The sequence below is a fragment of the Hylaeus anthracinus genome, unplaced genomic scaffold (genome assembly GCF_026225885.1).
Source record: "Hylaeus anthracinus isolate JK02 unplaced genomic scaffold, UHH_iyHylAnth1.0_haploid 4, whole genome shotgun sequence".
NCBI classification, from domain to species: Eukaryota; Metazoa; Arthropoda; class Insecta; order Hymenoptera; family Colletidae; genus Hylaeus; species Hylaeus anthracinus.
In genome coordinates this window covers 11,529,076-11,551,794 of record NW_026535289.1, presented here as the reverse complement: position 1 = coordinate 11,551,794, position 22,719 = coordinate 11,529,076, and the positions used below count along the sequence as shown (strand labels likewise).

The window sequence follows — 22,719 nt, the reverse complement described above, 5'->3', positions numbered from 1 at the left end:
TTACATAAAAGTAAATATTTAAAATATATAAATGACTAGATACAAATATTGCATAGAAATGTACATTGCAAAATATAGATATAAATGTAATAAATAAATACAATAACTACATATAATTCATTAATAAGGATCACTGGAGGGTAAACGGAGTTCTACTTACAATCAGAATTAGTTAGTAAGATGGCAACATCAAATGGTAAGACAAGGAATTACTTTACATATACTGCAACTAGTAAAATTAGTAAATAATTCTACGAAACAATTTTGGATGATATGGCTCCTCAATGTGGAAGAAAAAAAGATCTATCTAAATATATCATCTAACTGGCCATGTTAGATCTATGATCTATAAACATGTGGTGTATAATACTATGACATATTAATGCGCACATTGGTTGAAAACGGGATAGGATATTAAGCTAGTTGCATTTGTGACCAAAAGTAACGTTATCGTTATCCTAGTTGTGCAGTATAATAAACTAAACTCAATCGAATGTCCAAGATGTCTCTAAGAGCCTCGAATTCCTATTCACTGCCAGAGATCAGAAAATTGAAAAAATGATTTAATTTGAAACCTGTATATTCCTAGTGCCATATTTCATTTATAGTTACCTTTAATATTACAACAAAATCATAGCACATTTTCTATATATCTAATAAATGCATTTCAAATATATTCCCTTTGACGATTATGCCAACTGCAACTTGCGTTAAATTAAAATTACACATATTTCTATTTTTACACATAGTACGATTCCGCAATTGGAATTATCACGTTTGCGATTACAGATGATAGTTTTATATATAATTCATAAAACTAATAGCCGCGATGTATGTACAAAAACATACGCAGCGACTGATCTATAAATTTAAGTATTGATCTGAGAAGATTTAATATCTGCTTTTTTAAGTATCGTGGGCTCGTCTTTTAGAAAGGTTCCCGATCTAGAGCCCACCATAGGTTGTTTGGCAACTTCCCCATTATGGCACTTATTTTTTACCTTTTCGTCGCAAGGGGTCTTACTAGTTGTTCTTTTATTTACGACCGCAGCAGTTTTACTTATTCTGTTAGTGCCAGATGATTTTGGGGAAGATCTTTTGCTAGGGCTCTCGGAACCCTGTTGATTCGGCACTCCTTCTTTCTTATCTTTCTTTACGGTAGGGTGATTGCTCATGGATTGCGTAATCGGTCGTATATTTGTGGGTTTACACGACACGTTATTCAATGACTTACTTGGAACATCGGGTGTCTTAGCAGCATCTAGAAGACTTCTTCGCAAACTAGGCGAACCATGGTAAGCGCTTATAGCTGCTGCCCTGCTTCTACTTGCCGCAGTCGAACTTTCCAAAGATCTAGGCGTTCTTCTTGCTATAGTGAGCGGGCTTCTTGTTTGTATCGGCGGCGAACTTTTCTTTGCTTTGTCATAAACTTGCACCTTGTTCGTTGTCTTCCCTAAAGTCGGTGAAAGTTTATTTGACGCATTTGATTTAGGCGTTGTTGTGATTTCAGTCATAAGACTGTCCGTAGACATCGATGTATCCATTTTACTCGTTTTCTTTTTAGCAATTGTCGGCTTATTTTTCGATTCTGCTAAAGAATCCACAGATAAACCTATTTCCGCGTTTTTCTGTTTAAAAGTTGGCGACTCTGGCCGTGTAATGCCGCAGCTCTTGCTAAGCAAGTCTTTTTTTATGTTCGTTCTAGTTGCGTTAGGTTCTGTTAAACTGTCCGAAGAAAGAGCTTTCACGTCTTTTTTAATGGGTAATTTGATCTTTGCTAGTGTCTTTTTCTCGGTGGCGCGTTTCATTGCCGGGCTAGACGTTCGGGATGAATCCGAGGACGAAATCATTATTTTTCGACGCGGTTGAACGATTATCTTTTCCGGGTGTGTTGGTTGTACAATTTCTTTAGGAACAGATTTATTTCTGGGTTCCAAATACCTCGATTTTACCTACAAATTTGTATATTAAAAATATAAAATAATAATATTGGACTTGTTAAATGTCACTTAACGCAATTTATAATTTTGATCATTGGAAAAGTTGATAAGCCCATGGATTACCTCTATTTTATTGGGCCACGATTTCGGTCTACTTGTATCTGCAGTAGTCGGCTTATCATCTTGCATTTTACGTTCCAATGGATCGCTTTTTGGTTTGTTAATCACCTTCTTTGTTTGTTGTACCGTCGTCATTTGTTTTAAAGTTCTGTCATTATGTTCAGAAATAACCATTTTTACGCGCTTCAAATCCAAACTGCGATTCGTTGTTAAACGACTCGACACTGGTCTTGTTTCCTAAAAAAAATCAATTTCTTATAATCATAAGCATTCTATAAATTTCATTTTATTTATGTTTCATGTAACGTTATTTACTTTTACAAAGTTAGAATGCCTCGATTGACGTTTCGAAGTTTCATGAGGTAGAATCACAAGGCATGCCAATTCTTGTATTCTACGTCGAAGCTCTAGGTCCATTTTTAACCATGTGGTGGTTCTTGCTGCTCGTGCTGCGTCCCTGACTAAGCACTTTTCCACGCGGCACTGAATTTTTTTCAAAAAGTCAACAAACAGAGGACCCCATTTAATTTTTTCTTGAGCTTCATCTAGTTGCGCGGAAGCCAACATTTTATGTAACTTTGAATAACTTTTGCATGCCTGTTCGGGAGGCAAACGTTCCGCAGCCGCCAAGAAATTATCCTCTAAACGACTGATGTTCCATGTTAATTCGCGACCAAGAGATTGAAAATTCTCGTTTCCCAGTACCCCTGAGAAATTATCCGATAAAAACTTTACCGACGTTTCTAACAAATTTGACACCATTCTAAACACTGGTTCTGCCCAACGAATATTTGGCAAGGTTGCAAGGAGCTTGTCGCAATCCATCATAGTTTGAAGTACGTTGTCCGTAGACTAGTAAAGAAAGTAAATGTGACATCTTTGAAAATCAATTAAAGGATACATTAAATTTCACATACCATGTGTACAATATGTTGGTGGTAACATTTTTCCATGAGTTCTCGTGGAAGGGTTGCGAATGCTTTACACGGCCATATTCGTACAAAATGTCTGGTAATCCATCGAAGAGATTTTCGATACACTTCGTCGAGACCATAAGCCGCTGCCAAGGGCATACATTCCAATACGCCAACAGCGCATATTTGACAAGGCTGCAACATGTATGGACAACAGGTGAATAGTTACGTTAATTGGAAAATGCATTTTCGAATAATATACAGACGCTGTAAATACCTTATGGAATAGATGACAATATTTAACTTTAAGCGTATATCCAATAACTTCTTTAAGCCCTTCCAAGCATAGCATATCAGCTAATGTTGCCAATTCAACTATACTTATAGAATCTGGTATGTTACTTTCGCCACTGTATATGTGACACAATGCAAAATGTACCGCATCGTACGAATATCCTTGCAAAGAAATAACATTCCCTGCACTTTCGATCCATCCTCCGCTAAGAATCGCCGCAAAATATTGACAACGAGAACTCAATATACATTTGTGTGCTCTTATACGACGACCAGCTACATCGATTGTAACGTCTGTATTAATTTCTTCTAAGAACATTCTTAACAAATCTTCTCCCAATCGATTATACGGTCTTGCTCCCGCTAAACTCGACGTTTCAGTTTCTTCTGTACTACCTTCTGAAAAAAGATACGAATTAGTATAGAAATGAGAAAAAAAAAAAGAAGCACATAGTACAAATTATTTACCAGCCCCAGAACGACCCATGCTACTCTGCATACTGCTCAAATCAGATTCCGATATGATACCTTCGCCATCATATTCTCCCGTTAAGTCTTCCAGAGGAGACTTTTGCTTAGACGGTAGAGAAGTGCTCATGACAGAAGGGAATTTTCTAGGAAGTGGCCTAACAGAGCCATTCGTTCTCGACATAACCAATTTACTTTCGATCCAAGAAGTTTCTGGAATACTGTTACACATACGATACGCAGTTCTATCTTCTTTTATAGTTAACATATCCGTCGTATGAGATGCAACAGGCGTTTTATCCAGATCTGACAATCGCACAAAGTTCGATGTTGTCGCTTTGAGATTAAGTCCCATGGTCCTCTCGTTTTTCTTCGCCGTTGCATTATGTTTCGCGTTATGATTGTCATACGTTGCCTCTGGCTTCGTATAGTCTGGACTTTTCAATTCGCTTTCAATTTTCTTGATCGTTTCGTTCAAAGATTTATGAGTTTCAGATATTTTATTACCTACAGCAGGAATTACTTGGGTTCGATCTATATTTGGCACTTCACCATTTAATAACTCGGATAATTCGTAATCGTGATTATCGCTATCGGGAGATGGTCCGCTACCGCTACTAATGTCAAACGTTTCGCTTTTACGTGTCTGTCCTTCGGTACTCTCTGTACACGTTTTCTCCCACGCGGAGGTTTCCGAATATTCGTCTTCGTACGCTTTAACATCGGTAGCGTTAAGGTTCTCCGTAGTTCGTTCGGCTTTTAATTCCGTATATTCGTGTTCTTTTACACTCACGCGAAGTTCCTCGTTAATTACTTCGACGTGAGAATTCGGAGGTGTATCTCTTACATCGTATTCGAAGACATCTTCCGAAGATGTGTCCATGTTACTTACGGCTCCGTTTCCTTCCTGAAGAAATTTGGAATTTCTCTGACTAGCACATTCTGATTTTGTTGCATCGCTTAAAGAATGATTCGAAGAACTTTGTTTCGCTTGTAGTTTCTTCAGGTCGCCCCGATCTACGGAGAGACTATGCGCACGTTTGTGCTCTTTTCTGAACATTATTTCTTTTGCAACGTGTCCATTGTTATTAGCACCTTGGGTTTTATCGACGTTCCAGGAGTGCCGTTTAAACGCTGGCCGAGACGAAGACAGAGTTCTTCGTCTTACCACCGGAGAATCGGAGTCTATGTACATAAATACTGGTTTAACTTTTTCTTTAGTAGATTTTTGATCGCTCGACGATTGGTCTGGCCTACTTGTTGTACTGTTCTCGCTGGAATTAGTATCGTTCAACTTTGTTTCCACTCGTTTATCACAAAATGTAGAGAAACTTCTCCTGTGAGTAGGTTGTACAGTACTTCCCGTGCTCTTAGACGAATCACTTAAATCGATAAACATGGAGAAAATATTTTTCTTGTCACCTCCTTCGATAGGCTTTTCAGATTTGTTAGTAGTCTCTTCCGTTTCCGGTTTCTTATTTTTCGCCGCAGCATTTGTACTGGATATATCAACGTAAAATTCGCAATAAGATTTACTACTGCCATTCTGTTCTTTCTTCTCTGCTGTACACAGCTGTTGCTGTGTAACAGGTTTGCGATCCATATCTTTTAGATTAACAAAGAAACCCAAACTACCCTGTTTGTCGTGAACACTCGTTTTTCTGACAGGTTTCTTGACACATTCGGAAGTTGAAAAACTTTGGGACATGCCTACATGGGAATTGTTCGTCGATTTGGTTTCGGTTTTGTTGCAATCGCTCATATCAACTACCCAAGCAGTCATAGAAGAAGCCATTCTTGCAGGTTTTGTTCTCGATTCAGGTTCACCCATAATAACGGAACCCCCCGAAACGATAGGTGTTGACTCAGTCTTCCGACGGACAGTAGGACTATCGGTAGGCTTAGAGTAATCCGAAGTGCTAACACCGCCAGAAATAATAGGTGTGTTCTCGTCACACTTAATCTTCTTTAGCGTGTCTGTTCTATTACCTTTTTCTAAAATGAAATTTAGCGTAACAGGCAAACTGTTACTACAACTGGTCGACGCATCTTCCAGCTCTGCATGGTAATCTATAACCTCTTCACTGGCACTTTTCATTACAGGATAAATTATACCAGTTTTACTGTCACTTTGCAGAGAATTATTATTTTCTGGCGGTGTCTGATTAATCTCATACTTCCCACTGTCTAATGATAGATATGGTATTGCATGATATTGAGTACTAGATGGAATTTGAACATCTATATTAAACTGGTTCATTACAGTGCTTACAGGAATTGGAGGTTCATCTGGCGGAATAAAACATGAATCACCATCGACGCGATGCCCTGAATATTGAGGTATAGCATTTTGAAACACAAGATTACCTTGTCGTCGTTCATACTCTTGTCTTAAGACTGATATCTTTTCGTCATTAGGATCTAGTTCAAATGTATTTCTCCTAATGAGAGAAGGTCTCCGAGTATCTTCGACTAAATTTGTATCTTTGTCGTTCGTTTCTGTTTTATTAATTACATTAACAATGGTATCATTGTCGTTAGTTACTCGCGATATGACAGGTCGATCATTGTTTATATTTTTATTATTGTCAGGACAAGGAGAAGGGTGTGCGCTTTCGCCACTGTCTGCTTCTTTAATTTCTACAACCAAAGATTCTTTGTTCGTTTCTGCGTTTACATTTATTTTATCCTCGGATGTAGAATCAGTTCTTCTTATCTTCCGTGTATCCGTAAGCGGTTCTAAATATTCTGTAAGTTTTAATTCTCTTTCGAACTCTGCCACTCTTTCGTGTCCTGTTTGTAAATTAGAAGTTTTTAAAGACGTAAATTTATAACACTGATCGTCCGCAAGGTCATTAGAACTACTTGCGACATATTCAGAAGAATAACAGGTATACGATTGTGGCTTGCCATCAAAGCACTGATTGTTAGTTACACTCGAAGCTAAAACTTCTACTTCGTCATTGAGAGTCGATGCATCGATAAAATAATAATTGCTTGCATTAGAGGAACTTTTTTGTTTCGGTATATTGAAAGACACTTCAAGTCTTACATTTTCCGATTGTGCATTTTCACTTTGAGAATAACTGGAATGGCGTAACTTTTCATCTTGCTGCTTTCCCGTGGATTCCCCCTTTGCGGATTCCTTGTCTACATCGGTGCTCACAGAAGATGCGTTACCGAGATCAATAAACTCAAACGACTCGTTTTCGTCGCTACCGCAATCTGACTCATAAAATGGATCGCTAAGTACGTGGTTTTCGTATTGAAAAATTTCATCCGTGTGTAATTTCGCCTTTTGAGCATTATCTGTGGATGAACTAGAAGAATCTAGTTGCGGTTGTTCTGCATCGACAGAAGAACACGTTGCGCTATGTTCGTTCGAAGTACATTCCATCAATCCTGATTCTACCAAATCCTTTATATGGCATGTGCTACTATAGTTATTCGCTGAATCATAGCGCTCTGCGTCTACTACTTTCTGATCTTTATTATTTACGCGTCTAACACGTACGTTATCAAAATCATCGTTCGGAGAGGTATACCCTGTGACTTGCAATTCCTCAAAATCAGTACTCGAATTCTCGGACGTTGTATTTTCGTGTGGACTTACAGAACCAGTTTCTAAACCAGAATCAGCCATATCGGATAAAGTGGGACTTAAATCCACTGTGGCATACTCTCTCACATTTCTCGCACTTTTAGTGCCAGTTGTTGAATTGCAGTCTGTTGTTGTACAATTGGCATATCTTTGACATAAAGATAAATATTTATGAATATAAATTGAAGATAAAGTAAAATAAATTTCAAAATATTTTAATTGTAACCTTTTATTGATGTTGGAAATAGTATCAACACAGGATGCATTCACAAATCTTGATTGGCGAGTAACATTCAAAATAATGGCTACCAATAGTTGTTCTTCTTGTGAGCAGTTTGAATTGCTATATAAAAGCCTGAAAAAAAGCATGTAGTGTTGTTAGAACATACATAAAATAAGGAAAAGGTAAAGATATCTAATATATGAATTATTCTATCATGTGCATTCTATAATGTTTACAGTAGGAGTGACAAATGAAATACTGTAACATGCTGGTTGCTATAATTTATATTGATGGTCAAAGAAGTGTATACTGAATAATACAAACGTGAATATGGAAATATTAAACAAAAATTGTAGCTGAATACAAGTAATAAAATTTGCAGAAAAAATAGTTTCATTGTATTTACCCTACTAACAGTAAAATATTATATACAATTATTTAAGAACAATTTCTACATGTTATATATTAAACATCGATTTATTTGATAGTGTACTATAACAAAAAACGAAAATAAATAATTTTTGAAGAGGTTCAACAAAGTACATAGTATTTTATTAAAGAAAAACTTGTAATACATAATTTGTACAAAATGCATGCAAATAAATACGTTTAGATTTGTGTAAAAGGAATATATGAAACTTAAAATGTTAACTTAGGAAAATTTTGAGTTATTTTGTTTAACCACTACATTTGGTTAAAAATGAAATAAATATACTTTACACAAATATTCCCAAATTAAAGAACAGTCCATGCAAGTAGAATTCACAGTATTCCAGTAACAAGTACTAGATATATGATTGACGATATGGCGATACCTCACAAAGCCTTCAATGTGATGAAAAATTCCTGGATTATCAAGGATGCAATCAATGTGATTGTTAGTGTATACAAAATAAGACTTGAGGACCTTATAAAAATGTGGGGCTCTTGTTTTAATAATACACTGGTTTGTTCGTATTACATTATATCCATGTATTATGTTAAGATCACAATACAAGGAGCCCGTAAATATTCTACAATAAAACACTCTATTCAGTTATGTATTTAAGAACTTATATTTTGTACACATAATGGCTTTATACACACATTCTCATTGGATACAATTTAAAGATAATTATAAAGACAAGTTCAAACAGATGCAACAATTATTATATAATGAAATAAAATAGAAAAGATCCTTAATAATTTTTAGGTTGCTACGAATAGTTTTGCATTAGGAATGTCAGATATTTATTAATTTTGTACAATATATGCCAATCGCTTTGATATTCAATATTATACACATTAGTTATACAAATCACATTACATGACTAAGAGCAATTCACTGACACTTTAGATACATCATGCATGAATGTATAGAAATGATTATATTGTTAGGTTGAATACAATTTGATAATTATTTATAATGGTATTGACCTCATCCAATTCAGTAGCCTTGAAGTATGTTAAAGAGGATATATCACTGAATTTTCTGAAGTCAAAATTAATTATCACTCATTCTTAGTTTTCAATGTAAAATTATTAAAAATCTTGAGTTATGAGTATGAGTTTGTAATTCATGTGAATATAAGGGTGCTTAATTAAATACATAAAGTGAAAAATAATAAGTAATTTTAGTGTATTTTGAACTTAATTTATTCATCATTATTTAATCTTTTTTACTCTAAAACACTCAGTGATATACTCCTTTCAATATACTACAAGGCTGTTGACATCTGTGAAATTGGTTCTATTGTAAATAATTATCTGTAACTTATGTTTATTTGGTAATGAACTATTTTCCAAATGATATAACTAATTCTTAACAAAATATTTTTTGGCTTCATGGTAATTTTAATCAAATTAAATCTTAAATGTAATACTTAATAATTTCTTTATTTTTTGAACATGATAGTACAAAATTATTACTTTACCTTAAAATATTATTTTGTAGATCACTTAGAGTTTTTGCAACAATGCGGTTCTTCTCTGCTTCTTGGTACCTTTTAAATGTTTCACTTGAAGGAAGCTCAGGCACGACAGAAGCATACAGCTGATGGCAACGAAGCCATTGACATGTCCTGTCTAAATTTCCACTTCGCTTGTTGTTGCTCCTGCCTCCAGCCATGAGGCATGTTTAATGTTTCATACTTGTCCACCTTTAACAGACAAAGTAAAAACTCACAATGAATATAAAAATTGAAATTGACACATATGACACTTCTTCTATAAAATGTTGAAACTTAAAGAAAAAAAGGAAGTTACAAAACTACATACCTTCATAAATTTATTTTTATATATAGACATAAATTTTTAGGATGTAGTAACTTAATATTTATTCAAAATTAACAGTGAATTAATAATAAACGTAAAGAAAATTAATGATTCTCTTTTCAATGTATGCACTGCTGACGAAGTACATAAGAATTTCAAGGTCAATATAGTAGTACTCCTTGCATGACAATTACTATTCCTTATAGAGTATCTTTAATATCTAAACAATGATTCCAATTATTTACACGAACCGTTCATCGTTGCAAAATAAAGAATTATGTACTCAACGAAGAAATATTACATAATATCGTTTTTAGAACATCTTCGAAAACGTGTTGGATATTTGGTGAAAGCATGCAGCATGCCACTTTATTATGTTTAACCTTAAATTCAATGCGCAAGTATACATAAGTTTATGAATGAAATATCACTACAAATAATCGAAATGGAAATTCGAAAATTTTGCGAATTTAAAATACGAGATCCAAAATCAACCACGTACAAGTTTAGGACAATTTCAAGGAAGAATCCACAGTTAGTAAGAGATATTACGCCAAGTAAACGATACCCAATATTTGATTAACATTATGGGTTTTGCTATTCTGATAAACGAAATAAGAAAGAGAGCGTACTGTCATCAATCATAGTTTTTTGACATTTGAAAAGCACTGATCGAACACACCTTGCTGACTGTCATTCAACGCATCTTTCTGCATAAAAACCAAGTACGGTTTCGGTTTTAGATAACAGTTAATATGCGTAAAGTTAATACGTTTTGACAGAGTGAATTTACTTCGAGGAAATTACAGAATGACGGAATTATTTTTGTATAAATTGTTGTATGGCATTAGAACATCTTCGATATAATTTTGATAAGACTTTCTCAATAATTTATTGATCGCACTTGGTACATATACGTATGTACGTACCTCGCATTATTTCGGTTCTTGAACACCGGTCCGGTTATATCATGATTACACGTTGTTGTAAGACGAAATCTTCTCGCGCATTTTGTTGGACACGTTTGTTACAAAATTCGACGGATATTAACGGTACGACAATATCAAACGTTTACTTGTTTGTTGTTCGAAACACATAAATATGCGACGATCGTTCTCAATATGAAAGCGTGAGACAACTTACGGGCTGGCTACACCAGGTGACGCGCGGATCGTGATCAATTTTTTGTTTTGAGGTTATGTGCAAGAATGTTTCCGTCAAACTCTTTCGTGAAATGAACGTCATGAGTTCTAGCCTACGATGCTATATTGCGGGAATTGTGTTTACCTGATGAATATCGAAGATGAACACAAAAGAAAAGGAGAAGTATATCGAGGACTTCGATTTTCCTCATTGCGACGAATCCTCGAAATATGAGAAGGTTGCAAAAATTGGTCAGGGCACCTTCGGGTAAGTTCAATACAAAATTTTAATTCATGTTTATGTTATGCCTCGTGTATGAGTAAAAATTTGTCACTCTTTTTCCAATAATTATGATTGCTCTGTAGGGAGGTGTTCAAGGCTAGAGATAAAAACTGTACAAAAAAATTTGTAGCTATGAAAAAAGTATTAATGGATAATGAAAAGGAAGGGGTAAGTACCCACTGAAATATTTGATTGCTAAGTGGATAGTCATCCTTCAAAATCTTAAAAAAATTGTTTCGGAAATTTGTATATATTCCTGTAAGTTCTTTGCATGTTATGAGCATTAATTTATCGAATGATGATTTTCCATTTTTGTCCATATCATCTACCTGTTTACATAAATTATTTAAACAAAGTCAGTAACTTGTTATCTTCTTATTTTATTTTGAACAAACTTTCATACTTGCATTGTAATAAAATATATAAATTATATTCAGTCTTGTATTTGCAGGATTTGAATTATCATTCTAATAAACTGCAATGTGACATTAATTACTTTTCTCTTACAGTTTCCTATAACTGCTTTAAGAGAAATAAGGATATTGCAGTTACTAAAGCACGAAAATGTAGTAAATTTAATAGAAATATGTAGAACACGAGGTAAGCAAACATATGTTTTAAAACAATATTTTCTTATGAAAATACGGAATAGTTAACATTGAGAATTTTTTTCTAGCAACTCAATACAATCGTTATCGTTCTACATTCTATCTTGTATTTGATTTTTGTGAGCATGATTTGGCAGGTTTACTATCAAATGTAAACGTTAAATTTAGCTTAGGAGAAATTAAAAAAGTTATGCAACAGTTGTTAAATGGACTTTATTATATTCATAGTAATAAGGTAAGCATAGATAAATTGTGTGATTAGTAAAAAAATACTATACTTTATGAGAATGCAACTAGCACAATAACTTTTACATTATAGATTTTGCATAGAGATATGAAGGCTGCAAATGTTTTAATAACAAAAAATGGTATACTAAAATTAGCTGACTTTGGGTTGGCTCGCGCATTTAGTGCAAATAAAAATGGTCAACCAAATCGTTATACGAATAGAGTTGTTACTCTCTGGTATCGCCCACCAGAACTTTTGCTTGGTGATAGAAACTATGGTCCTCCCGTGGATTTGTGGGGTGCAGGATGCATAATGGCTGAAATGTGGACTAGGTGTATATACTTAGCAATTTTTTAAAAACTTAGTTGTATGGAAGGAATACCTTTTTTAATTTTTCTGTTTCATAGGTCGCCAATAATGCAAGGAAATACAGAACAGCAGCAACTCATATTAATTTCTCAGTTATGTGGTTCTATAACGACAGAGGTGTGGCCTGGAGTGGAGAATTTAGAGCTATTTAATAAAATGGATTTACCTAAAGGTCAAAAACGAAAGGTAAATACATACAGAAGGCACGCAATATATATCTGTGGACTACATAATCAAAAACAAATACTTTTTTTTATAGGTCAAAGACAGATTAAAGCCGTATTTAAAGGATCCTTATGCGTGCGACTTGTTAGATAAACTATTAATTCTTGATCCGTCTAAAAGATATGATTCGGATTCTGCATTGAATCATGATTTTTTCTGGACCGATCCGATGCCTTGCGATCTTAGTAAAATGTTGGCACAACATACGCAGAGTATGTTCGAGTACTTAGCTCCACCAAGACGTCCTGGCCATATACGTCAGCCACATCATCAAGTACCTGGGGGACCAGCAAAACCTAGCTCTAGTATGACTGACAGTGGTTACCAAGATCGTGTATTCTAGCATGTTCCGTTTAGATGAATGTATCTTCTGTTCTTTATTTCTTAGAATTGTGAATAATGTAATGTTTAACAACAACGGCAACAGTAACGTTATTACTTTAAGTTAACATTAAATGTCTGACTTATGAAAATAAGATGTACGATTTTTTTATGGATATATGTATATATATACGTGTATATATATATACATACATATATATATATATATAAATTTTATACAAACGGAAGTAGTCTCCTAATTTATACCTTACTTCCCCAGAAATGTCGGTTCCTTAATTGTTTTATGTCAAAACAAGATTTATTTTAATAAACAAATTTCAATTGTACAATTGTCTCAAGGTCGATAGTGTTAATAATTATAAAAGAAATCTTAAACACGTGCGAGCCTAAATTTACTAAGCTTAAAGTAAACAATTTTGAGTAGTACTCATGCAACGAAAGACAATTAGCGAGTTCAATAGTATTCAGCGATTGTTCACATAATTTCGCGTTCGCGTTATCGTGGTCATGAAAAAGCAGCGTTGCGCGTAGCACCGAGAAGAAGATATTTAATATGTACACGATCGTATGCCCGTAATACTTTGTTATTCTTATCCTTAAAACTATATCGTTATTATGCTAAAATACACTATCGTATTATCAATCTGTGAGGTGATTAAAATAAATGACGTGACAGTGGTATTCATCACCGGATATAAAAATACAAATAAAATTCTGTTAACAGTAACTGGCTTTCTCGTGAAAGTTCCATTGCTCGTGTTACGATCAGCGTATTAAATGAATGATCACTGTGACATATCGATGAAATGACGAACACACATTAATTATATCACATATCTATATATTTCTAATCGTCGTCGTTTTTAAGAAGCTGATCCAATGGATTCGGACCCATTCTCTTCGGTTTACTCGTAGACGCTTTCTCCGTGCTGTCAGCTGAAACACAATCATAAATATATGTTTTGCAATTTTCAGAGAAACATTTAAAAAATAATTACATGGCGTTGGCCGTTGCGCGTTTAAACAACTGAGCCACTCGGTCATACTGATCCTTCTGTCATTGTTAATATCACAATATCGGGGTAATCTTTTGCCACATCTCTGAAGCTGTCTATTGCTTGCCACCATTGTACGGAAACTTTTCCATTCTTTTCTTTCCAGAACCTGAATAAAAATAGCACATATATTTCCCGACTTAGACTTGCTGGATTACAATTTTTAGCTTCTTTAAAAAAAGCTATACATGCCTTGTTCTTGTTCTTATCGAGCATAACGAAGTGCCAAGTCGCTGTTTGTTCCTCTTTAGAAGCTTGCCACTTAGCTGTTGTTTCTTCAGAGTCTGTACTGGAAGCCTTCATCTTCTTTTGCATTAAATCCATTAAATCGCGCAGAAACAGTTGTTTCTTTTGCTCTGGACAACCTAGTATCGCAGTAACAATGCCTCGCTTAAATTTTGCGCTCGCACAGGGGGCATAGTTACGTACTAATTAAAATAGACATAACGAAAAATTTGTGTTTATATGTTATGAGTCCTGAAATAAAACTTCTTTTTTGAAGGGGATGCACCAGCTGAAAAGTCGGAAAGTTTAGATATCGTATCGTTTAGTTACCCTTCATGGGTCTGCTAGGGGTAGGTACTGGATTACAATTTGGAGTGCGGTCTTTAGAAGATGTTCCAGGAATCGGCTTGCCAGTATCTTGATAGACGCACCAACAGTAACCAGAGTAACATTGCACTCGGTGATACCTTCCATCGGGAGTACATTCAGGTACATAGAACTTCTCTTGAGAATGTTGTCTCTCGTCTTCCAACACGGATCGTCTATCCGTCAAACAATCATTTGCTAAAAATTTTATTACATTAAAAGGGCGAAAGGAATTTTATACCTGATTACGATATTCACGATCCTACAGTAAATCGTAGGGTCAATGGGTTAACTACGTCAAATTTAATAGTTCCCTAATTTAATACCCTAATGATTTTGAGCGATGCGTATACAAAAATACTGACCATCGCTATCTTCCTTGGTGTCCGTTGGATCATCGGTGAACGTTGGTCGAGAATGCACTGGAGCAGGATTCCCTTTCAACACTGTGAAAGACAGAGAATAAAATCACTACTCCAGCCATCGATTATAATTAAAGGAGTACAAAAATATCGGCCCTTTCACCGTGGACAAAATTCCGAGATTACTGTTAATAATTATGTACAAGGAAATGTTTAAGAAACTTTGCGAAATCTCTGACTCTTGAACGAGTGTACGCAGCGACAAGAATTCTCTTTCTCTGTACAGACTTGGCGATTGCTTCGTACAGTTTGTTAAAGCAGCGGTTAATATGGAAAACGAAACTCGTATTTACACACACGGTTCATCGAAGTCTTCCACTTTCCTTCGTCCTGCTGGTACAGAATTTTCGAAAAAAAAAAAAAAAAAAAAAAAAAAAAATAACCGTCACCACCCGACAAACGTGATTGTTGTATGAACTTCAGAGATGGGTAAAATTTTATCCGAATAGTTAAGAATATAGTATGTTATATTAAAAGTTGTGTTTGTTCGTTCTCTTTTTTTCTGTTTCTCGATGGGTTTATTAAGTTTACTCGGATAAGGGATTCGCCCATCTCTGGTACACGGACGTACTGCTCGATGTATTTTCATTATTTCTGTTTCTTCTGTTTGTACAGCGCATGCATGAAATTAGAGTGAAAGCATATTTATGAATGATCATTTATAATACAGTGTGCGTCGCCTTTCTTCCTCATAGTTTCTCAAACGGGTGGTGACGCACAGTTTCAAGGAAAATATTTTCAGACAAGTTTGTATATATACAGGTTAAAGGATGGTAATTTTACAGTAATATGTATAGTATATAAAGCTACAATTTTTCGATTGAGACCATTGCTATTGGATTGCTGCAGGGATGCTTGCGGATTCATCGTTATAATAGAGTAGCTATCTAGGATTACTAATAGTAAGTTATATTATTTTATTTATGTATATAAAATTAATGGCTGGTCATATGTATCGATCAGCTTCAACGAACAAGAAATCCGCGAGAATCCGTGGAGCAGGTGGACAGCAACGATAGCAGAGATTTGAGAATAGGTTGATAGAAGTAACGTGACAGTGCTGTTTGCAGAACTAGGACTCACCTTGGTCCGTGGCCCGGGTCCTCTGGGCCTCAGGGACCTCGGGGCGCTCGTCTGCGGGGTTCAGCGACAAGAACAAACGTACTAAATGATAACAATGATGTCACTCAGCCGACCGGCCTTACCTATATGTACAATGTTTTTTTGTCATTCGCGCATCGCAGGTTTTCTAGCAGAGCAGCGAGCGGCGGCGAATAATCGAATTGGTTTCTACAAATGTTTTTTCAGGCAGTAGTCTCTCTCGCGCGCATCCAAAGACCGTATTCTTTTACTCTACGGTAGTTATACACGCGAATACGCGAAACCCTCCTCTTTCAGAACGGAAGGTTCTCAAGATTTCCGTTCCCCTTTGCTCGTACCAGTTACAAATCGAATATACTCATGCGACGTCCTGGCATGTCGTCAATATTGACCATGCGATGTTCGCGTTAAGGGCCACAGACTCGGAGAAAACATTCTACTACGGTTACTGAAAGTTTCGCAAGTAGCTTCTACCAACTATGGTTAATTTTACAGCGGAGAGTCATTGTTTCTACACTTTTTTTTCATTGGTCAGTTTCGTTTGGTTAATTCGAAATGCGTCGATAGGTTTCGGAGCGAAGAAACTCCTTATTGGTCTCGAGAGAGCAAAACAAACGGGAGACTCGAAGAAAGGCTTGGGGATTGTATTATTTAATGACAATAACCTGTTTAAACGACATTACTTTATTCAAAGGCAAAATTACCCCTTTGAAACGTTACTATAAAATATAGTAATTCAAAGCCTTTCTCAGGGTGGACAAATTTTTGTTTACCTTGCTCTCAAGAGTAATCCAAAGTTTTTTCATTCCTAATAATAGAGAATTATTATTACTGGTATTACGTTAATGAACGATTTGATTAGATTAGAAATTCACTCTCCAGAATCTCTCATTATTTTGAGTAGTATAGCATGCATACAGCTATATAACAAATTTTCTCCGAGCCCAATTTATAAGTTTTTGCGATTCACATGCTCGGGGTACATCGTGCACGAAGGATTGGTTATTCGTACTTGTAGCTTGCTAAGGAAAGTGCGATCGTTTCTTTCTCGTTTGTTTCCGAATAAACGCGAGCGAATGAAACTCCGCGACGATACTCGAGAATAAGAGGCTCGCGTCGAAGCTCCAACAACAAGACGATGGATATCGACGAGTACAAGATACTGGGTCGCAAGAATGCGATTATTTGACATGCAATTGACCACTCTTAATGCTAACACTTCTGCATTGATACGAACGCGCGAAAGCGGAGTACTTGCTTTGGAGAAATAGAAGCATGTACCGGGAAAGCACTCTACTTTAAACGAAGAAACGAAACCTTCTCTATTCGCGATTCAAAGAAAACGTACAGTTATAAATTTCTATGTATAACGAGCATTTGAAACGAGAGATAAATCAAGCGATATAGTTGCTTTTCGATACGTATAAATTTCCATTTTCATTTGTTTAGTGTTCGTTCATAATATCGCCAACTAAACGAAAACCTTTGCAAGATGTGAAACCGATTTTAATCCATCCTATCCCAAACAGTTAAACGAAACACGACCTTCGTCGCTCAAGTACCTGGACCAGATTGACGTTAACGGGAATGGCGAGTTCCTGTTTCTGCGATGAAATGAGCGTTACACGTACGAAAAACCTCGTTAACTTATGAAACAAGCTGATAGTTCGCGTAGGCGCGGATTTACGAAGCGACGCGTACGCGCGGATTCGCGGAGCGACGCCGCCGCGCGGGCGTTTCGTTCTCGTAGGCTAGCCGCGAGGTACGGAGCATGTGCACGGGGTCAATTGCTTCAATTCCTCGGGTAGCCGGTTGCAGTGTGGGCAAACTTCCGGCAGGATTCACGAATGTTAAGCGGGCCGACCACAGAGACGGCCCTTGGCGTGCGCGACATCCTGTCGAGGCACCGCCTGTAATTTATGCCACGATTTAGACGCCGAGACGACGACCGCGACGACGATCTTCCGGTATTATCCTCAAACGACACGCAATAAGTAAGACTGTGAAATTTTTATTTATAGCCCCACGGTCCCAGCGTCCCCGACTGACCCACGTATTTCCTTCGGCAGCCACCTTTTGATTTTCGTTCGGCCCTACGCAGGAGCTCGCGCGATGGTCAGGCTGTCGCTGGATGGGACATGCGAGGGTTGTTCGTTCTCGTGGGAACTATTAGGGGGACCAGAAAGTAATGTCAATATTTGTTTATCATTTTTATCGATCTGACATTGAAAATTTGCACACTTGATAGCGACAGGTTTAAGAACGATTGGATAATCGATTAAAATTGGAAACTTGTTATAAATTTATTTGTTTGAATTTAATGTAAAAGAAACTAATATATCGAATAGGCGTGTAGTCTTTATCGCAACTGAGGATTGACAAACGACTGATGTGATTGTTATTGGACTTTGCTGTGCACAAAATTTTCGAGTTTGAGGCAATTTCAAAGTCATAGTATAGCACACAATAGCGACAACCTTATGACGGCCAGAACATGGTCCATGTGGTAAAAAGAGTCAAGGTGACTTTTACCTTTTTGAGTAAAAAGTATATTTTTACATTTAAAAATATCGCGAACGTGTAGCTCACCAAGAACTGATCAACTTTTGTCTAAAATATATTTTAATTGCACTACTGAAGATATCTGAAAAATATCTGAAAAATAATAATTTAACGGGTAGACCCTGTTTCTCTGTTTTTATTTTCAAAGGGAATTCAGAAGACAACAAACGAGCATCCCTGACGAATTCGAAGGACGTGGTGATTGCCGTAAGAGGCACAGAAAACGCCTAAAGCGCAGAAGATGAAAAGGAACCGCACCCTCTGCGCACGATGTGTTCCACGGCTGCTGGAAAATTCATGAGACCAAATGTTGACGACACCCGCCTTGTGAAACACGATACAGGCGATCCCGAGCTCGTGGAACCCAATACAGATGGCCTCAATCTTCGAGGATGTTCGATACGTCTCAGGAGATCCCAGAAGTCTTGAAAGATTCCATTGGTTCCAGGTGTACCATTGGTACTACGACTCTTAGGATCGTCTCGAAATCCCTCGAGAATTACGTGATCAGAATTCTAGTAAAAGTAACTTCATCCTAAACATTCCTACTGTCAAACGTGACTCGAACCTTCAGTCTCCAACTTTCGTAAATAATTCCTTTATTGACGTTCCTACTTTTGAGAAGTAACTTCAACCATAACGTTCCTACTTCGCGAAGCAGAGTACACGGAACGTTCTCTGAAGCAAGAGAGCTAACGTATATTATATTTATGTAAATACGATAACCACGTGGAAACAAACTATGCGATCGCCGCGGGGCATCGCTTTCTGTTGGTTTTGTTTCAATTTTTCAAGCCGTGAGCGGCGTTATATCGTCCGAGTTTATGCACACCGGGACGAGACGCGACGGTTATCGCGTGCTATAATAAAATGTCAGGCGATCGTAGACTCTGAACGAACGAAAAAGGAGTGCGACGAATTTCAATTCGACGGATATACCCCGATCGCGTGTAAACGGTAAATTACGTAAACATTATAATAACGCGCGTAATAAAACTAAGAACCTATGATTCCGTGCGTGTATAAACGATCCAATTTTAGATCTCTTCATCTCGATCGAATAAATTATGGCTTTTCGCAAGAAACATCGCTTTATCCGCTAATAAGACCGCGGCACGGCCATCTCTCCCGTTACTAATAAGCTACGATAACCATATACATCCGCATGCTAATTATTTAATCAGCTCCTGTAATTAGATCCACGACGAATTCGTGTTGCTTCAACGGATTCTGGGAATTTTTAATTGCGTAAAATACTTGAAGGTGATTCATTTAAAAGGTTGATGAAACGAAGCAGGAATATGGAATTCGTCGTGGATCTAATTTAATCCTTCGAAAGCGACCAAAGAAGCAACCTTCACCCAGGAAACGTGGAAAGAGGAGCACTGCGCGCGGTAATTGCTCGGAGGCGATTGCAATGCTACGCGAGCAGATAGATTAGCACGTGTTAGGCAGCGTAAGTATGAGCGTTGGCGTTAATCCCGATTTACGATCGCCATAAAGTCTAACCATACCTGAGAATTTAACACTGTTTACGTCTCGAACTTTGCGCTTATAGTGCAACGACTGGATCAGTTGCGAAGTGCAAGAAATGGAGTTTATTAACACTACGCAGTCCGCACATCAAATCGAGATTTTTTCGTTTGGTGCCGGTGGGACTGACTGATAGTTTTCGCACGACACCGGACACCAGAGTGTCAATAATTAGATAGAACAACTAAACTTGGCGTCGTATATCGAGCTTAACCATACGTTGTTCCATTCTTTGCGCGACGATCTTCGACTTCTTCCATTTTTTGCCAAAGGATAAACATACAAAAATAAGGAAACACGATATACGCGGAAGAAGATAAAAAGTACGATTCACATCAGAAGATTTTTCCTGCATGTTGATAGTCGGAATAATGTATCGAATCATAATTATTTGCCATTCTTTTTTTTATTAGTAAGGTGACTTATTTCAATATATGTGGTTTGCATTATATTATATCAAGAAGAAAACGACTATACCTCAGCTGTAAAAATTCTTCAAATAATAAATACACTGATATTTTCTTTAAATTTAATTCGAAAAATCAGGCTTCCAAGGGTTAATATAAATAACAACATGTTTTTATTGAATCTATTAAAAACAACGAGCGATAATGGCAGAAACTAATACCAGAGCTCCTAGAGGAGACAATCATTCATGGCGCAACAGCGTGGCGCCGCTTCGCAAATATTGCCGCGTTCAAAATTGATTTATGCATCGAATAACCTCGGCTGTGACCTTGAGAAAAAACTCCCGACTAACAGGAAAGCAGATTTAGTCGTGTTTACAGCGCGAGTTCCGCGGTATCTAAAGAGAATGTCCTTGAATGGAATTTCAAAGGGAATTAAAATTTTTGATAAAAGTTATTCCATCAGGTCAGGATTCTATATCTGTCACATGGACTAATTATTAATACCGCGTTGCTAACAGGTGAATTTCTCTCGTAATTTCTCAAATCTCAAACTACGTTATCAACATTTAGCGTTAATCTCACGTTTCGACTCTTAAATTGGGGTGATCCTCGGACCAACAATTATTGCAATTGAAATTAAAATCGACGAGCTTTGACGTGCGACGATTTCACACGGACAGGAAGGTCGAAGATCGTCGATAGCGCAAGTGTCATCCAACGGGCGAGACCCTCGAAGATCTGCCTGTATCTTGAGAAGCCACGTGCACCACGTGTTAAACTTACGAGTGAAGTCGTTCGCAAGGCAGGCACCCCATTCTTGCCTGGAGAGTTTCAAATCCCGATTTAGGTCGCACGTGCGGGCGAACGTGCGGGCACATTTCTTCGGTCTTACCGCCTTCTTCGCGAGCCTCCGGAGCTCCTTGTACTCGGCCCTGTCCAGGTAGCCGTCGCCGTTTTTGTCCAGGGTGACGAATTTCCACGACAACACACGCTCCACGTTCTTGTCACCTATCGATCAGTCCACGGCGGAAAAACGATATAAAACTAGTTCAGAAATTTGTGGAGGGCAGGCAAGTTCTTTCCGTTTTCCAAAAAATTTTTTTTCAAAAATGCGTAAATACTTTTGTTTAAAAACGAGGTTTTGACCTCGGCGCCCTGCTTTGCCACGTTGACTGCCAAACTGCTCACGAAAATTTATACGAGTCCAACACTTTGTTTCTATACAATTGAAACTTATTTTTACAATTTCGCCGAAATTCATGAATCCTATACAGATTTATTTTCTTAAACATCTCACGATCGGAATTCATTTATTTAATTCCGTCCTTTATGGCGACGCTTGCAGTCTTTGAAAAGTCGGAAAGAACTCGACCGAATCTAAACAACTAGACCACGGTATCGTTTCCTTTCTCCATGTATCCTCACCGTCGGTGGAGATGTTGGTCCGCCTGTACTCGATCTTGAAGTTCTCGATCAGGTTCCCGTTAAACTTGGACTTCTCCGCGCGATCGCAGGTGTTCCTGTGCTTACTGCTGTACTGCCTTCGCTGCTTCCAGTTCGGCGAGCGCCTCCTTTGGCCGCTCCTGGTGGAAGCAGCAGATCTGGGACCAGGTTTCAAACATCTTGGTCTTTGGTGTCTTACCGAGGTGTCGGGCAGCGGTCTGCCCTGCGGTGTCACGCACCAACAGTACCCGGTTTCCTCGTGACATTGCACCGGTGCGTAAGTGCCATCGGGACGACATACTGGTCGTGCGCCTGGCCTGGCGGTCAGCCTTGCGGAGAAACACGCTGGCGTCTCTGGATGGACAGGTTCAACGACGTTGTTCCTCGTTAGACGATATCATCGATATCTTTCGTTTATCGAGATCGTTAGAAACGATGCTGGGTGTATCAAAATCGAACGCTGGTTGCAGCAAGCCGTTTATTATCTTTGATATACTCGAGATGCGCGAGGGATCATCGTGAAATATTAATATTCTTGGGACTGTGAATCGAGGCTGTTGTTTTTTTATTAGTGATTTGAATAGAAACGTT

At 37.4% G+C, this 22,719-nt stretch overlaps 3 protein-coding genes across 12 annotated transcripts in view; 1 reads left to right on the top strand and 2 right to left on the bottom strand.

The window, feature by feature from the left end:
* Positions 1–122: 122 nt before the first annotated feature.
* On the bottom strand, positions 123–10,883 carry LOC128894951 (uncharacterized). Of its 8 annotated transcripts, XM_054157073.1 has the most exons (12): positions 10,316–10,479; positions 10,115–10,196; positions 9,817–10,033; positions 9,474–9,698; positions 8,376–8,573; positions 7,564–7,692; positions 3,737–7,485; positions 3,252–3,667; positions 2,978–3,169; positions 2,376–2,912; positions 2,064–2,297; positions 123–1,952 (listed from the first exon to the last, which is right to left on the bottom strand). In XM_054157073.1, the coding sequence occupies exons 4-12, from the start codon at positions 9,665–9,667 to the stop codon at positions 870–872; spliced, it is 6,732 nt and encodes a 2,243-aa protein (XP_054013048.1). In that variant the 5' UTR covers positions 9,668–9,698; positions 9,817–10,033; positions 10,115–10,196; positions 10,316–10,479; the 3' UTR covers positions 123–869. The 8 variants fall into 8 exon arrangements, with proteins under 8 accessions (XP_054013048.1, XP_054013047.1, XP_054013049.1 ...); XM_054157072.1 differs by having other exon boundaries at positions 9,817–10,196; XM_054157074.1 differs by lacking the exon at positions 10,316–10,479 and having other exon boundaries at positions 10,115–10,295.
* Positions 10,884–10,982: 99 nt separating this feature from the next.
* Positions 10,983–13,755, top strand: LOC128894966 (cyclin-dependent kinase 9). Its single transcript, XM_054157116.1, has 7 exons — positions 10,983–11,223; positions 11,322–11,406; positions 11,748–11,838; positions 11,915–12,081; positions 12,166–12,407; positions 12,483–12,630; positions 12,704–13,755. Exons 1-7 carry the CDS (start codon positions 11,117–11,119, stop codon positions 13,010–13,012), a joined length of 1,149 nt encoding a protein of 382 aa, XP_054013091.1. The 5' UTR covers positions 10,983–11,116; the 3' UTR covers positions 13,013–13,755.
* Positions 13,288–22,719, bottom strand: part of LOC128894960 (SPARC-related modular calcium-binding protein 2) — a 27,566-nt gene continuing 18,134 nt past the window's right edge. The window contains exons 3-10 of one of the 3 annotated variants that reach the window (XM_054157097.1): positions 22,111–22,482; positions 21,469–21,693; positions 16,163–16,243; positions 15,023–15,103; positions 14,622–14,855; positions 14,259–14,431; positions 14,010–14,175; positions 13,288–13,947 (exon numbers count right to left, since the gene is read on the bottom strand). In XM_054157097.1, the coding sequence (XP_054013072.1) occupies positions 13,859–13,947; positions 14,010–14,175; positions 14,259–14,431; positions 14,622–14,855; positions 15,023–15,103; positions 16,163–16,243; positions 21,469–21,693; positions 22,111–22,482 (1,421 nt within the window). In that variant the 3' untranslated portion in view covers positions 13,288–13,858. The remainder of the gene's footprint in view (positions 13,948–14,009; positions 14,176–14,258; positions 14,432–14,621; positions 14,856–15,022; positions 15,104–16,162; positions 16,244–21,468; positions 21,694–22,110; positions 22,483–22,719) is intronic. The other 2 variants (XM_054157098.1, XM_054157099.1) reach the window with 2 other exon arrangements.

Excerpts from the sequence above, each read along its gene's own strand:
- LOC128894951 (XM_054157071.1), bottom strand. The coding sequence starts at position 9,667 with ATGGCTGGAGGCAGGAGCAACAACAAGCGAAGTGGAAATTTAGACAGG. Across the intron at positions 7,486-7,563 it reads ATTTCCAACATCAATAAAAG|ATATGCCAATTGTACAACAA; the intron begins GTTACAATTAAA and ends TTTATGTCAAAG. Across the intron at positions 2,298-2,375 it reads GGCATTCTAACTTTGTAAAA|GAAACAAGACCAGTGTCGAG; the intron begins GTAAATAACGTT and ends GATTTTTTTTAG.
- LOC128894966 (XM_054157116.1), top strand. The coding sequence starts at position 11,117 with ATGAACACAAAAGAAAAGGAGAAGTATATCGAGGACTTCGATTTTCCT. Across the intron at positions 11,839-11,914 it reads AGAAATATGTAGAACACGAG|CAACTCAATACAATCGTTAT; the intron begins GTAAGCAAACAT and ends ATTTTTTTCTAG. Across the intron at positions 12,631-12,703 it reads CTAAAGGTCAAAAACGAAAG|GTCAAAGACAGATTAAAGCC; the intron begins GTAAATACATAC and ends TTTTTTTTATAG.